Raw genomic sequence first — 17241 nt, forward strand, 5'->3', positions numbered from 1 at the left:
GGTGTCTACAGGAATTTAGCATTTACCTGTATACTTACGCCTCCAAGTCCTATCGAGATATGGAAAGTCCGAACAGTCACAGGTTACACTCATCCAAAATAGTCAAATTTGATTAAATGTCCGAGATGATAAGCAGCATAAACTAGCATATTTGTTGCTACTTTGTACGGTTATGGCCCAGTGGTTGAGCATTTGGCTCACGATCCGGAGGTCCCGGGTTCGAATTCCGTATATATCACAATAATCACTTTGTGACCCCTAGTTTGGTTAGGATATTGCAGTCTGATCACCCAATTGTCAGAAATAAAGATGACCCGTGCTTTGGAAGATACGTTAAGTCGTTGGTTCCGGTTACTGCTTTATTAAAGTATGTAGTCGTTATATGAGCCATGTCAGGGGCCGTTGCCGGCTTAGTAATAAACCTGATACCAGAGTGGCTGAGGTTGGTTCTTGGATTCAATTCATAATCTACATCTTCTTCTTCTATCGTGTGGGTTGTGAGGTGGAGTTCCAACCTCATCAACCCTGGTGTCAGGGTTACTATTAAGCCGCCAAAGGCCCCTGACATGGCTCATGTAACGACTACTTACTTACCGGGACCAACGGCTTAACGTGCCTTCCGAAGCACGGATCATCTTACTTTCGGACAATCAGGTGATCAGCCTGTAATGTCCTAACTAATCTAAACGAGAGAAGATGACTAAGTAGTTGCATTACTGGTGAGTTCAGAAGGTCTACCTATATTGTCTGCTAATAAAAATTACTCGGGTGTTTGAATCTCTCTGTTGAAAAGAAATGTACTTACTCCTTTCTTCGCGTAAGAGTTTATGGTAGGCCTCCAGCTCTCTCTTCTACCACAGGAGATACTTATGGGCTATTCCATTTATATCCTTATTGTACAGTCATGTCATGAATAATATCATGTACGGTCACGAGCATTAATATGTATACACTTTGGTACCATGTCACATTAACTTTTTTGACAAATTGAACTGTAAGTCTCACTAAATGTCAAATATGTAAGTGCGACAGTCCTAAAGTGGGTACATTATATTGCTCATGACTGTACCCACTTTAGAACCCTAGCGCATTAAAATGTTTAACATTTAGTAAGGCTTACAGTTCAATTCGTCAATAAAGTTTATGTGCCATAGTACTAACGTGTACATACACACTTCAACTTACGCCCACCGGGGTAAGCAGAGACTGGAATTCCTCTTGCTGACATATTTCTCTTGCATCCATATACATACATTGTATAATTAAAACACATAATAATAAATGATTATGAATTATTATGAACGGGGTCTTACCGCGTTTAAAATAGGGATATGAGACTCCCGATATTTCGACACTGTTGCAAGTGCCATGATCACGGTATGACTGATGAGATTGGAGTGGAGTAGGTAGATCCATAATTTTCTACGGGCAGACATATCTGTCTACCCTCTTTCTTTGCCGCTTGTTTATGTATTTGATATCGGAATGTTCGGAACCATCTGAACTCGCACCAAACTCACTACGACAAACCGCACTCACTGTGTCCTCACGTTTTGTCACCATATTAGGCCGTTTTAAGCTTTTTACAACACCTACTACTGGATTCCACATGCTCGATAATTTGAACCCGTCTTCCCAATTGAAATTTTTATGTTTTCTGATTTCATTACATTGTATATACAGATACATCGAAGCAAAGTGTATAGATGATTTATTTCTTCGCTGTAACGTGCATAGCACTAATGAACATTCGCACTGAAGATCATCGCAGTGTTGTTTATCGCCTTTAGGTATTAGACTCAGAGTAGATCGTTAACACAACGACAATGTATGTGTGTGTTAGTTAAGTTTATATGTCACATAATATAATATGTACATTTTAATGCTCATGAGTCTACTGATGAACCGTACTCGTAATTAGCAGGACATGTAACCTTATCTTGGTGTAACTGGTACTTATCTAATTCTTACTTCTTATATAAATACAAGATTGATTTTGACTCTCTAATGAATATGCTTATATACATTATTAGAGATTTCAGAGATTTTAGATTTTAAAGATTTTAGACAATATTAGAGATCTTATATACATAATTAGAGAGTCAAAATCAATCTTCCGAGTACAAATATATCAAAAAATATTTTATAACTTCAGAATTTTATATTTGAAAAAGGGTAGCTACTAGGACTACGAATTTAAATAAAATACATTTTACACCAAACACAGTGGAACACAGCCTTTGTACGGTTTTCCCAATAGTTGGTAACTGGTTAGGTTTTTTGTTGTAACTGTACGTTAGTTTAAATGACGGTTGGCAGGCTGACGGCGAATTGGCTAAGCTTCGAGCACACGCCCGTAGCTTGAATTCGGATTTCAATAAATATCGATTTTTTCCATTCGAAACTCGGATTTTCTGAATTCTCCCTGCGCACTGTTATGTGCTTTATTGACTTAGTTCTACCTCCAAAGCCTTTGATTGTACCTTCTGGAAAAGTCGCTTGAAAATACGATAGGTGAAAATATTTTTGTATTCTGTGATGTGTGCAGACGTAGATCTATTGGTAAATACATTGGCATGTAAATAGGTGTCCCGTGTCTTATTCTAGAGGAACAAGAGGGCTAGTCGACAAATAAAACAACCGGTTTATTGTTTGAACAATGTCCATATTATATTTATTACCACATACACACGGCACGATGTGAACCTTGTCTTAAATCATTGTATTATAATAGGTATATGTACATTGCACAATGTGTATACATACATCGCCATACACGCGCGCCCCGAGAGGCTGTATGATTATATATCTCATAGTATTATGTACGTTATATAATGTAATATTCCAATAAGTTAAAGTGCACTGGTGCACAGAATCGGGGCGGCGGACATACCCACCGCTTTTTACAAAATGTTTTTGATATTATCATTATTTAATAAAGAGATGCCGTAAAAACTAATTTATTCATCATTACGATTTATATCCATATTGTATACAGATTCATGTAACATATTATACACGAAGAAATGACGAAAATAATGCGCCGACACCGCGACGACTCGTCGCGGATCGTTCGCCTATCGTTATCTCCTTTCTCTAATATTTTAAATGTACATGACACCAAATTCGAACGTATATAAATCCAAATTTATTTAAATGTAAAATCTTAGGTAATTGATTTTTTATTGCTATAGAAAATCAGTCAGCACGCGAAGCACGCAATCGAGAAGTAACCGCGAGAACGAAACCAAGCGGGCGGCGTTGCGGGGTGGCGGGGAAGCCGCAGCGGCGGCGCGCCGACCTTGCGGGGGCGCGCCGACCGTGCGGGAGACTCAACACGCTCTGACGGCGGCGGTTCGGGGGCGGTTCGTGCGGAGCCAATGCGCGTCCGGTCCTACGCGAATAAGTATACCTTTGGTCCTTGAAACATTAGGTTGGCCATCGCCGAATATGCAAAGCTACATGATCTAAGGCCGCCACGGCGACTCTACGAACTTTACCAGTCTGTCACGTTATTAGATTAAAATTAATTATTATCTTTAATAACAATATAAAGTAGATCGAGTGTAAAATAATGTAGAATGTCATTATACAAAATATAATAAATTATCTTATTAATTTTATATATACGATAAGTCGCAATATTAGGATCACATAACGAATTTTTAAAATAAATTTGAGATCTCGCTTATTATTACGTATAGTCTTTATTCTGATATAGAACACATTTCTAAAATGGTGATTGAAACCAACTAACGCGTATACGAACAAGCGAGAGGGAACGACGCGAGACGAACGCGTCGCGCTGAGATAGCGCGCGCCAGCGTCCGCGCCGCATTCTGCCGTCCGGGCGAGCCGCGCTGTGGCCGCGACGGCGGGTACAACGCAACTCCCGCGGACGGGCTCTAAGGGTGATACTAACGAAACAATCTCACAAAACCGTATAAACAAACCATAACAACAACAATGAAACTAATAACTTCGTCAGCTAATCCTGATTGCAGCTCGAATGAATCTAATATCGACCAGATGGTTTCGACTAACGTCTTTTTACACATGCGGCTAACTATTTATTTACAATAGTAATTGTCATCATGGGTGCGGTCACATCGCGGGTGCTCCGCCGAGAGGCCGGGAAGTAGCTCCGGAACTGGCAGGGTGGTCGTCACTAGGCGCCAGTCGATGGGGACCGCGTGCGCCGGCCCTGTTATCGTCTCGATGCAATCGCGGCGAACCGATGGCTTCTCACGAACGCGGCGAAACGAACTCTCACTATAAGTTTGTTTGTACTCGTATCGCACGGGGACAAGCGGCCGTGTGCGCTTCTCCTACGTTAAAAAGGTCGGTAAGAAAATATAATTATAGTGAGGATGTGAGAGTGAATGAGACGGCCGACGGCGGCGGGGCCCGCGCCGCTCCGCCGCCGGCCCGGGCCTAACAATTATAACATCTCATCGTAATAATTAAATATTCTAAGAAAAAATGTCTTAAATACCTATAACACCGTAAATATAAAACAAATAATTACGTTAATTTGTTAGGTATGATATCGATTTTCCGACCGTCCTATAGACTCACACCTTTCGATTTCATTATCAATTTCCTAGCTAACGTTTAACAACTTAATCGCGGTCGCGTCTCCTGCGGTGTGCGCGGCGACCCCACGGCGGCCCGCGCGGCGAGTGAGGCGCGCGGCTCCCCGCCGCCGACCGCGCCGACCGCGCCGACGCAGCCGTCGCGGCCGGCCGCAGCGGGCCGTCGCCGGCCACCACGCCTCAAGTCAACTCAGCGAACGATCTCGGCACGAACGAACAAAAAACGCGAAGCGAGCGCGCCGCCCGGCGACGAGCGCACTCCGTCTAACACTCCATTATTCAATTAACTACATACTCATAAGTAATAAATTACCTTTAAAAAGAATATTGATTTATTTCGTATCATTTTCAATATTTTTTTTGTAACAGGAAACATTTATATTTATAACGTATTTATATAATAATAGCATTTTAAAAGATTGTTTATTATTATTACCTAAAATTTAATACCTAGATTTATAATATTAATGTTTAATTGATGTAGGTAATGAGTAATAATAATAGTAAATAACGAATGAATGCAACTGAGTGCATGTGAGTAGCGAGCGGCGAGCGGAAGCGCAGAACGCGCGTAGCGGAGTTGTAGCAGGGTGCTGCGCCGTAGCACCGCCGCGCTACGCAACCGCCGCACGCATAGCCGCGCGGTTTCTAACTGCTGCAAACTAATAGTAGACAAAGTGGTCGATTAAAAATGTCCCAGTACCTAACGAATATGATTAATGAATTGACTTCATATTTTATACTATTACCTCGAACCTGCGCCTTTGGCTGTAATTTTTAATATCCCTGTCTTTAGTTTATTGAAATGTTTGCGACGTGTAACTATACTGTCTGTACGAAATTTTACTGCTTTTTTAATATTATTTTGATTAAAAATTTAAATACAACTAAGTACGGTGAGACTCCGTGTTAAAGAGGAGTCTTATATTTTTTTCAACAGTGGTCTTATATTACGGTAAATACAATCGTAAGAAACAATGAAATATTTATTACGTAATGCACAAAATTGTTATTTATTATAATTACAATACCTACATTCAAAGGTACAAGATAGAAACGTTATCTTAACGCGATGAGAGATATTCTGAAATGTTCCGACTTAGCTTTCCAAACGTCCTTATGAATCATAAATATGACCATATTATCCTTAGGATAAAATTTTATATCATAATACATAATTATTAGAAAGTATGTATACGCGTAACTAACATAGTCTTATACGGAAGTAATCGAGAAATTTGATCGCTACTGAAACAGAACAGCCGTTCAAAGAGGTGATTTTATACAATTCGAATTAGGCGAAAATAATTACATTCATAGGTAAAATATGCATAATATATAAGTAGTATAATAATTATGTTAATATTTGACATTAATATTAAAAATAGATAGAATAAAATATGTGTTGGTGGACGAGCGAGGAGGCGCGCGGCGGACGCGGCGCGGCGCGCGTTATTGTCTCCGCTCGGTGCCGCGCTGCGAGTAGTCGCAGCCGGGGTCACGTCTCAATGCACGCTGCGCGCGCGCGGGCGCGGCACATGTCGTCAAATATCATACAAGCTCCCGTCCAATCTGCCTAACGCGTTCGGTGCTAGTACCAAACGAGCCGTCGATGCCAAGGAAAACCGATCTCTTTTATCTATCGAAAAAAAGGTCCCGCGCGCGTCGAGGGACAGACATGTAATTACACCTTAACTGTAAATTTAACTATGAATAATAAAATATTTAAGATATACCTCCCTGCAATTAAATGTCTAGATGATTTTATATATTATGAAATGTATTTTTTTGTAGTTTAATTGTTTATTATTCTGACAACACATCTACGGTACAGTTGAAAGCGAGAAAAATTTGAAAAAATACCTGTTTAATTAATAGACTATCTCTCGTTCACACGACAAAAAGTTTAGATTATCGTTATTTACAATAGACAGGGTCTCCTCGGTGGGGGGTCGGGAAGGGGGGAGGGATGTAGGGGGTGGAGATTGAGACGCCGCGGTCGACGGACGGTCGGCGCGAAGCCGGACGGAGTGGCGACCGTCGCCGCAGGCCGCGCGCGCTAGCAACGTGCGTGTGGGCGCGGGCCGGCGCGGGCGCAGCTAGCGCGGGCGGCGGCAGGGGGCGAGCTGCGGCGGCCGGGCCGCTGCGCGTCGCGTCCCGGACGCCACGCGCCGCCACACCGCTCGCCTTCTGCGGGAAACAAAACCGTTAGAAACAGCCGATCTAGGTTAACTATTAAACACAAGTGTATGCTAGACTTGTTCCCATGTCAGCAGCCAAAACTAACCCATAACTTCCGGAGTTAATCAAAGCTGTGATTGGGTCACTAATTCATATGTATGAAGCCTTTAAAGTTTCTATATTAAGTTAATAATAATGGTCCGTGGTGATTCCCAACTATATCTTGTCTGCCAAGTATATGTTACGTTATAAGAATTTGCTCTAATCCTGTAATATTGAAATCCGCATGTAAAATTACTTTTTTGTAAGTATTTAAATGTATTTTGTTTACTTTATTATTTCCTTATTGGTGGAATATTTAGTGAATGTGTTATGTGGGCAGTCCCAGGGGACCATTTACGGAAACATTTGTATTAATTTCCTTTTAAGCGGTATTTTCTGTGCAAGCAACAATTACTCTCGGCATTTTTTATTAAGGTGTACTCCACTTAACGACATTTTAATAGAGAAGTAAAAATGAATACTTACGTTACATATTTGTGCTATAACACTTTCAATGATAACCGTTGGTAAAAGCCGCAGGAATCAAGGGACCCTGGAAACAGAAAAACAAAAACATTGTCAGTTATAAAATCGACACAAACACTATTGTAAACATAGCTAATTAAAGTCACTTTAGAGATGTTGAAATTCAATTCAAATTATAAAGTCATGTATTTTTATGAAACAACAAGTGCTTCGTATTCGCTGGTCATAATTGAATGGAGGTATAAACCGTTCAGTGGAACATTAACCTCTCCCGGGGCAGATTTAAAGGTAGTAAGTTTGGTGTTCGCAGTCGATAGAGCGGTAGCCGCTCGGAGCGGCCAACAAAATAAAAACAGTGAGTGGATGAGTTAGAGCAACGCGCGCGACCGCTCGCCAGCGGTAATTACACCGCTTGTTCTCCTTGATTTACGGTTATTGCCCGTGGGGGCATTCCCGTTACCTAATAAGACCGTTTTACACCCGGGAACCACATGCGCCGGCCCGGCCGACGGCTGGACCGTTCATTCTCTCATTAGCGACGTATTTGTTTTGCCCCGGCGATTACGGACGATTGAGTTAATATCCCATTTGATATATGAATCGCCTGAAACGGAAGGGTGGCTTAGTGTAGCGCGCTGTTATATGAGTTTTGAGATTTCGGTTTTTAAAAAAAACTATTTTGAATTAAACTAAAAATTATATTTTACTTTGAATTTGGAATTGAAATACAGATTTGGAAAAAACATAAATTAGAATAGAGTTGTGTACCGCGTGGTGGATGGGATCAGACTAACTAGATTGCGTGGGAAGAGGAGGCTAGGAGAATAAGGTACTGACTATTACAATTTAGATGAAATACAGAATTAGTGGTTTTTGGGTAAAGGTAAGCATTTCTACTAGCAATTGCATTCTATAACAACTTCCCCCGGAAAGACTAAACTTACGCATTTTAAGAATGCGAAGTTTATGCTATTTTATCTATTAGGCATTATGGTTACCCTACTTTAAGTCTGGGGTGTGAAGTTGAAGGTAATTCTGTGATTTCGATACTTTCAGGATTTTCAGGATTATTGAGATTTTCAGGTTTCGTGACGGGAGAGCGGCATAATTTACAATATTTTGATTTCAGCATAATGTAGATTACAATAAGAACAATACTTAATACGCTAATTACAGATAAAGTTGGATAAGTATAATATAGTGTTTCAGTAATGTTTGGCTGATTCTTTAGTGATTTCAATTCTGTGATTAAATCATCAGTTTTATGCTTTATTCCGGATAAACTGTCAATATTTAGTGATGTTAGGTTTACGTATGTAATAGATGGTAATTGACTTTTATACTTATCCAAATTACAACAACTATCATTAATAATGTTAAAATCGGAATTTACCTCATTAACATAAATCTTAGAGCTAGACTTAGACAGTAATCGAATGTTTTTAAAATAAGCAATACAGTTATCAGGTAAGTTAAGAATACCAGTGCCGGATAAACTGAATTCTGATAAGTCTGTTTTGCATTCAATAGACAGTTTATTATTTTCAGATTGAACATACAACCATTTATCATCTTTGATTCTTTCCCAAATATTTATTTTACCGGTGAGAAATCTAGAATTACAAGATTTTGGCAATGACACTACAGATTTAGTTATTATCTCAAGTTCACAGTTAGAGCTAGTATCAACAGATGAATATTCATTTAGTTTGCTGCATATGAACAACTGAGAGCCAATTTGTTTACACTGGTCCAATTGCGATAAGGTGCAATAGGATGTTTTGTCTTCGCTTATTGCAATGTATCTAGTTGTGGGGATTATCATTGCATATGAGCTGGGATTCTGCGAATCATGAGGTACAGGTAGCGGGATATTCTGATATAAATAATATTTCATGTGATGTACTAGTGGAACTTTGAATACAAATATGATTTTATTATCTACACTATAACAACTTAACTCTGAAATTATCATTATCTTATGTATACTATCTAATTCTATTTTTATAGGAAATTCCCTATATCTTGGTAAATTGTTTACACTATTAATTAACTCATTATATAATTGAGTTGGGTTTAAAATTGCGGGATGTAACACGTTGCTTTTAGCAAATAAAATCGCGTTTAAAATATCATCTACCTTAAAGGAAAGGGTTAATAAACTAGTTTCAATTGTATTAATTATTTCGTTAATACTAAGCCTTACATTAAAAACATCTGATATGATAGATAAGTTCTTAAGGTTCAAACTTAATTTTTCAACAGCGTCATTCAAACGCGCTTCATTGGTATTTATTGTGTTTATGGTTTCATTAAAATTAGAGATTGCTGACTTTGCTAGCAATATATTATCTTCTATAAGAGAAGTTAACCTTTCGCTTTTATTTTGTAAAGTTTGAAGAGCGCTGTTATATCTAATTGCATCGTCCTCGTCCATAGTTCCGAAAACATGTTTGAAAACTGTACCAACTCCAGCAAACCACGCAGCGCGTTTTGACCGTTTAGAAATAAGGTGTGATATAGCGACATTATCTCTCATAACGTCTTGATAACGAGATTGAAGTGGTTGTAACGAATTATGACATTCTATGTCTTCCAAAACTTCGTTCTGTTGACACAGAAAACGGCATGTACCAATAGCTGAATTAATATTTTGTAAATGCGGAAGTATAAAAGAAACATCCACAGGAATAAGTATGTTTAGATCTTCATTTGTGATTTTCATGTGTCCCATGGGGTTGAAATAAATTCCTGGGTTACTGTGTATGGGAGTGATGACGCTTCCATACGTGAGCGATATGGAGCTGGAAATAAATAAGTAGAGTGTTATAACTAAAGTTGTACTCTATACTATGTTAATACATACACGAGTAGGTATTATAGTTAAGCGGGTTTCACTTCGTCAAAGTGATGTCTCACGTGACGTCGGTTTATTAGAAGAGTCAAAGTATTGTTTGAATGGACCTTTATAATTTTGTATGGTCCTTTCCAAATAGGCGAGAGTGCCTTTCTTAGTCGCAGGTGATTCTTCAAATAGACAAGGTCACCTGTTTTGTAATTGGCTGGTCGAGAACGCTGATCATAATAATTCTTTGACTGTTCTTTGGATTTATTGATGTTTTCAATGGCCTTGCCGCGTGAGAATTTGAGTCTGTGTTGGAGTCGTTTCACGTATTCTGGATAAGTCGTATCTGAGCGTAGTTCATAGATAGAGTCGGGAATATGGGGTTTGTGTCCAAAAAGGAGTTCGTAAGGGGTAAATTGTGTTGTCGTGTGAATGTTAGTGTTATATGCCAACATGGCGGTATACACGTATATGTGCCAGTTAGTTTGATTCTCGTTAACATATGATTTAAGGTATTCCTTAAGGGTTGAATGACTGCGCTCAAGTGCGCCTTGAGTTTGGGGATGGTAGGGAGATGACCATAGTTGTTTTATTTTCAGGAGATCGCAAGTTCTTTTGAATAGTTCTGCGGTGAAGTTTGTACCCTGGTCGGTAAGTATAATTTTGGGAATACCAAATAGAGATATGAAATGAACTAAACATTCACATGTCTCTTCAGCAGTTGCATTTGAAATCGGGTATGCTACAGAGTATTTAGAAAGGTCATCTTGGAGAGTGAGTATGAATTTGAGTTTGTTAGTGCCGGCTTCTGGTAGGGGACCTACGATGTCAAGACTGATGCGTTCAAATGGACTAGTAGATGTTGTAGTTATTTGCATAGGGGCCCTATTTGTTCTACGTAGAGCTTTGTTTATTTGGCATTCACTGCAATTTTTAACATAGTTTTCAACATCTGATCTCATATGTTTCCATAAATATTTTTCTCTGATCCTATTATACATTTTCGTGGATCCAAGATGGCCAGCAATAGGAATGTCGTGATTTTCTTTAAGGATTTTTGGGATTTCACTAGGAACTGGATAGATTAAGGTGTTATGGTGAATATTGACGGTGATGTTGGTGTTGTTAAAAAGGTAAAGTATGATATTGTAGATTCTAAGATAAGCGAGGTTTTCGAAGGGGTTCTTGAAATCGGATATGGCTATCTCAGTTACGTTTTCCTCGGATATTAACAATTCGTTTCTCAGATATTTTAGAGATTGGAATATATCAGAATAGGTAGTCTCATCAAAATGATGCACTTTAGTGAATAGGAAGTAGAATATTTTGTTGTTTGTTTTTAGGATGTTGGATGTTTGTAGGGTTCTTTCTTTTTCCATGAATTCATTTGCGGCTTCGTGATTGGTAAGTATGTCCTCTACGTAAGGATTGCTTTCATCCATATCTACTGAGGTAGGTATTATGATAATTTTACATTTACTTTTCAGGAGTTCTTCGTTGTGTTCTATGATAGTGACGTTGGGAGTAAAAGATTTGTTATTTATTGCTTTTAGACATTTACTGTATGTGTCATCATCGTTAAGGAATTGAAGAGGATCCAGAGGATTTTCAGGACTTGGAACAACGATAGGATTTTGCATGTTATTTTCAGGGTTCAAAACAGCATCGGGATTTGCAGGAACTTCGGGAGTTACAGGAGCTGCGGGACTTGCAGGGGCTTCAGAGGTTATAAGAGCTTCAGGATTTGTGGGAATTGATGGATTCGTTAGGTCTTCTGATATATCTTGGTTTTCAAAGAGGGGATCAATTTCAGGGTTCAGCGAGAGTGGATTCAATTCGGGAAAAAGGTCTTCATCTACAAGGATTTGTTCAGGTGTGGTGATAGGATTTACGGGATATCTCGATAGAGCATCTGCGGCGCTATTGAGTTTACCCTTTCTGTAAATAATTTCATATTCGTATTCAGCGAGTTTCAGTCGCCAACGTTGGAGTTTGCTACTAGGATCAGTGTGATTGAAGAGCCACTTTAACGGTCTGTGATCTGTAACGATTAGGAATTTCCTCCCATACAGGTAAGGTCTGAAGGTTTTACAGCCGAATAGTACTGCCAACAGTTCCTTCTCTGTAGTGCTGTAATTACACTCCGATTTGTTCAAAGTGCGAGATGCATAGCCAACAGGTTGTTCCTTACCGACTTCGCCTTGAGAAAGAATAGCAGAGATGGCATAATTGGAAGCATCGCAAGTCAGAATAAATGGTTTTGTGAAATCTGGGTAAATAAGGACTGGCGCAGAGGTAAGTTGACTTTTTAGTTCCTCAAAGGCAAGTTGCTGTTCGTTGGTCCAGACAAAAGGGGTATCCTTTTTTAGAAGTGCAGTTAGGGGTTTGGAAATCTTTGAAAAATCTTTTATGAACCGGCGATAGTATGAGACAAGACCTAGAAATGACTTGATGTCTTTCGCAGATGTGGGTTTAGGAAAGTGAGTAACAGCCTTGACTTTTTCAGGGTTTGGTCGAACACCCTGATCACTGATGATGTGTCCCAAATAGGATACTTCCTTGCGAAGGAATTCACATTTGTCAGGCTGGAGCTTGAGATTGAAATTGCGTAAGCGTTGGAAAACTTCTGATAAATGTTTGATATGCATATCGAGGTCATGGGAGTAAATAACAATATCGTCAAGGTAGACGAAGCATTTGATACCTTGGAGACCAGTGAGGCAAGTGTTCATAAGTCTTTGGAAGGTAGATGGGGCATTTTTAAGCCCAAAAGGCATTCTATTAAACTGAAAGTGTCCTTGAGGGACGGAAAATGCGGTTTTCTGAGCATCTTCCTCGGATACTTTGATCTGGTGAAATCCAGATGCTAGGTCCAAGGTTGAGAAATATTTACTGTTTCCTAATTGATCTAGAATCTCGGCAATTTGGGGAATAGGATAAGTTTCACCGATGGTGATGTCATTGAGTTTCCTGTAGTCAATGACTATACGCCATTTGCGTTCACCTGAGGCGTCCATCTTTTTGGGTACAACCCATATGGGTGAAGACCATGGAGATATGGAAGGGACAATAATTTCTTGGTCAAGCATTTTATCCATTTGCCTTTTTACCTCTTCTTTATGACATTCGGGAAATCTATATGATTTTGTATGAATAGGTGTTTCATTAGATGTTTTGATTTGGTGTTGGATCTTGGTAGTGAACGTGAGTTTATCATCGGGTAGATGGAAGACATCTGAGTATTTTGAACAAACTTCGAGGAGAGAACTCTTCTCTTCTGAATTGAGATGTGAGATTCTAAGCATGTCAAGGACTTTCTGTGTTCTGTCTCTAGCACTAACACATGGATTCTGTGATGTTTCCTTTATGGCAATAGAACTGACGTCCAAAGGGTCAATTTTGAGGTTGAGATCAGAGTCAATAGTAACAGGGCCTTCGGATGTATTTATGACGGAGATATTTATTCGATTATTAGGTTTAACCTTTACGACACAGTTGGCAATCAAAAGGGATTCAGAGAGATGTTGGTCAACTATAATGCCTTCTTTCATTTCAGGATTTTGTACTGTACACTCAATTACAGTTTCTGTACGAGGCGAGATTGTATAGATGGGTTTACAGTATTTCATTTTTACGATTACAGAACGAATTTGTAGTGTATTTTTATTATAATCGATTTTCCCATTTTGATTATTAAGAAGATCACTTCCGAGAATGCCATCATAATCGAGGCTAATTGTGTCGACTACGTGGAATCTATGGGACATGTCAGGTATGACTTTTGGAAAAAGGTTCAGTTGAAAGGACCCTGATGTGGCCATGATTTTATCATTGGAGTCTATACCTTTGAGTTGGATTATATGGTCATCGAGAGCAGGTAAGTATTTGATTGCTTGTTTTTTGATCAGGCTTACACATGAGCCAGTGTCAACAAGGAAGGACAAAGGACGGTCAGCAACAACGGTTTTTAGAACAATGTGAGGTAAGAATTTCTTATTAGTATTCGAGGTCACTTCATATATTTTGTGTTGATTTGATTTAGAAGGATTGGTGGTTGTCGCAGTAATAGGAGTTGTAGTTTGTCCTTTATCGGATACAGTGGATACAGAGCGAGGATTGTCAGTTTGAGTCTGGTTACCTTGTCGGTTAGTATTTTTGGGTTTACAGGACACAATGTGCGGACTGTCAATTTGGGGCTGGTTACCCTGTCGGTTAGTCTTTTTGGGTTCAGAGGATACAGTGTGAGGACTGTCAGTTTGGGGCTGGTTACCCTGTCGGTTAGTCTTTTTGGATTCAGAGGATACAGTGTGAGGACTGTCAGTTTGGGGCTGGTTACCCTGTCGGTTAGTCCTTTTGGATTCAGAGGATACAGTGTGAGGACTGTCAGTTTGGGGCTGGTTACCCTGTCGGTTAGTCCTTTTGGATTCAGAGGATACAGTGGTTGATAAAGTCAAGACGTCGGCTTTGTTAAATGTCTGTCCCGTGCGACGTCTATCCGAGACATTATTTAGTTTAAATTTTCAGCATTATTGTCTTCAGCAGAAGGCTCCACTGTATAACCTGGATTGTCTGGAGTGCTCGGGTAAACCTCGTTAACGAAATTCACATTTCTCGAATTGAAATTCGGTCTAAAGGGTTGTCCTGAGAAACTCTGCCTAGCACGGTTATTATTATATTCGCGTTTTCTGCATTTGTCGATAGTGTGCCCTGGGTTCTTACAATATCGACAGATTGGGACATTGCTTGTATGAGGCGATTGAGTCAGTGCTAGTGGTTGCGGGTTGTTAGTAGGTGCTTTTTGAGATGGACGAGAGCGCTCAAAGAAATTGTTATGGGTTTGTTTTTTGTGAAGGTTTTGAGATATCTTGTCCTCCGAAATAGCAAAATTTATAGCTTCATTTAAAGTAGATGGATCTTTACATCTGACAATTGTACTGAGATTTGGGGTAAGGCCCATAACAAAAGTGTGTAAAGCAAGATCCTCCATAGCAGCGACCCGACCAGCCAGTTCACCCTTTTTCTTAGTTGGGATAGATACGTTAATCTCTGTAAGGAGTTTGCTTAAACAGGTCTCAATTCTAAGGGCAAAGTGGTTGACCGGTTCGTTGTTGTTCTGTCTGCATGACTGGAGTTCCGAGAGAAGGTGAGTGTAGTGCTTCTTCTCGCCGAAGTTTTCTTTTAAGAACTCCTCTAGCTGGTCCCAATTTTCGAAATCTTTAATAGAACATGCTGACTCGGCTCTACCCTCAAGTTGACTTAGTATGTATTTGAACAAAATGTCTCGTTGTGAAAGGGCCGCTAGGTCGATTGCATTGCGGCAGTTGCTCAGAAATGCATTTAACCTTTCTCTGTTGCCATCGAATTTAAATATGAATTTCGTGAGGATGTTGAGGTCGATTTCTTTGATAGTTGTAGTCGAACCTGATGCCGTAGCCATATTGATGAATTTATTAGGCTCGGATAGTCTGAATGCGGCCTTAGGAGAGTTCGGTTCTTCGAATAGATAAGTGGTTGCGTAGGCGCAGACGTCGTGGTATGCACTGACACTGTGTGATATAGTTAAATTGTACTTACAATATGCACGATATTAACACACCAAACATGATGAAAAACTGCAAGTTTTCACACAACACAGAAATAGTAGAACGTTTTGTAGTATTTATCACAATATTCACAGCGAAACGTTTTTATTTTCACTACTACAGTGAATTGGAAACAGTGGAAACAGCGGAAAAATTATCACTATTGCACAGTAGAAATTGTAGACAGTTTTTCACTTTTAACTGTAGAAACGGCGAAATGTTTTTATTTTTTACACTGTCGCGATACTGCGGAGACGATTCCGGGGACCTTTAAAGATCCCTTAGCGCTGCCACCAAATGTTATATGAGTTTTGAGATTTCGGTTTTTAAAAAAAACTATTTTGAATTAAACTAAAAATTATATTTTACTTTGAATTTGGAATTGAAATACAGATTTGGAAAAAACATAAATTAGAATAGAGTTGTGTACCGCGTGGTGGATGGGATCAGACTAACTAGATTGCGTGGGAAGAGGAGGCTAGGAGAATAAGGTACTGACTATTACAATTTAGATGAAATACAGAATTAGTGGTTTTTGGGTAAAGGTAAGCATTTCTACTAGCAATTGCATTCTATAACAGCGCGCACGGCCGACTCGCATTAACCCTTCGAAACAATAATAAAATCTCTCCGGAAACAATCGACAAGCACTTTATGTATCGAGCCGCTGTGAGTTAAATCGCAATTTTAAAATGACCGAAAAATTACGGAGCGTTCGAGTGCACTTTGAAAAATGTGTCGGAGATACGACGACGTGAGGAGTTAAGATCTCGGTTGCGGCGCTGGCGGGCGGCGGCGGCGGCGGAGGGCGCCGACAAGCAATGAAGACTGATGGCGTCTCAGGGAAGCAGTTATGGAGCGCGGTCGCAGTTTTAAAAAGCCATTACCCGCGGCAGTGCACCGCGTAGATTGCCGCCGCCGCGCACCGCCCGCCTCATATTTCGGAACACTTTATAATCGCATCTCTCACGCTTCACTCGCTCGCTAACTTATGGTGATTACGCTTTAAGAGCGACAAGGAAGATCGGTTCCATAATGAGATTGGACCGTCTCGCTAAAATTTTAGAGTGTCGTCGGCTGCTAATTGCGTCTGCGGTGCTAGCCGCACTGCCGCCGGGCGTCGACGCAGCGCGCGCGCGTCTCCGCTGGTGGTGTCGCCGCTGCCTTATCCTATTCAACCTAACTGTTAATGACAATTTTACTCAACCGTTACGACACTAAATTTTTACAACTTGCGCCACTCAGGAAACTCACATAAAACATTATTTACCCCTACCCTGAAATACTACAATCAAGATGAATTATAAAATGAATTTCAGCATCTCAACGCTCGAATCAAAAGATCCAAAGAAAAACAAAACAGAACAAACATTAATTTGAATTCCATGACAGTTGAAACTTCTCGAACAAGGACAATTTTGGGAATTGCCTTCATTTGAGTCTTACTGAAATAGGCATTTTTGAACATGACGTAATAAATGAAAAAAGTTAGAATCAAAAGTTAATAACT

The 17241-nt window shown here is 39.8% G+C and overlaps 2 protein-coding genes across 7 annotated transcripts in view; both read right to left on the reverse strand.

Annotated features, from left to right (window-relative positions):
- Window positions 1-4740: 4740 nt before the first annotated feature.
- The window catches only part of LOC126367486 (RNA-binding protein Musashi homolog Rbp6), a 516475-nt gene continuing 503974 nt past the window's right edge, over window positions 4741-17241 (reverse strand). For 5 of the 6 annotated variants that reach the window (XM_050011019.1, XM_050011015.1, XM_050011018.1 and 2 more), the window contains 2 exons: window positions 7305-7371; window positions 4742-6785 (listed from right to left, as the gene is read on the reverse strand). In XM_050011019.1, coding sequence (XP_049866976.1) covers window positions 7330-7371 — 42 coding nt within the window. In that variant the 3' untranslated portion in view covers window positions 4742-6785; window positions 7305-7329. Of the gene's footprint in view, window positions 6786-7304; window positions 7372-17241 lie in introns of all 6 variants that reach the window. The other variant, XM_050011016.1, reaches the window with a different exon arrangement.
- Window positions 8058-16305, reverse strand: LOC126367469 (uncharacterized). Its single transcript, XM_050010986.1, has 2 exons — window positions 15724-16305; window positions 8058-10108 (listed from the first exon to the last, which is right to left on the reverse strand). The coding sequence occupies exons 1-2, from the start codon at window positions 15750-15752 to the stop codon at window positions 8299-8301; spliced, it is 1839 nt and encodes a 612-aa protein (XP_049866943.1). The 5' UTR covers window positions 15753-16305; the 3' UTR covers window positions 8058-8298.

Source organism: Pectinophora gossypiella, chromosome 6 (genome assembly GCF_024362695.1).
Source record: "Pectinophora gossypiella chromosome 6, ilPecGoss1.1, whole genome shotgun sequence".
Lineage (NCBI taxonomy): Eukaryota > Metazoa > Arthropoda > Insecta > Lepidoptera > Gelechiidae > Pectinophora > Pectinophora gossypiella.

Coding starts and splice junctions, on each gene's coding strand:
- LOC126367469 (XM_050010986.1), bottom strand. CDS start 15,752: ATGTTTGGTGTGTTAATATCGTGCATATT. Junction 10,109..15,723: donor GTGTTAATATCGTGCATATT/GTAAGTACAATT, acceptor ATTTATTTCCAG/CTCCATATCGCTCACGTATG.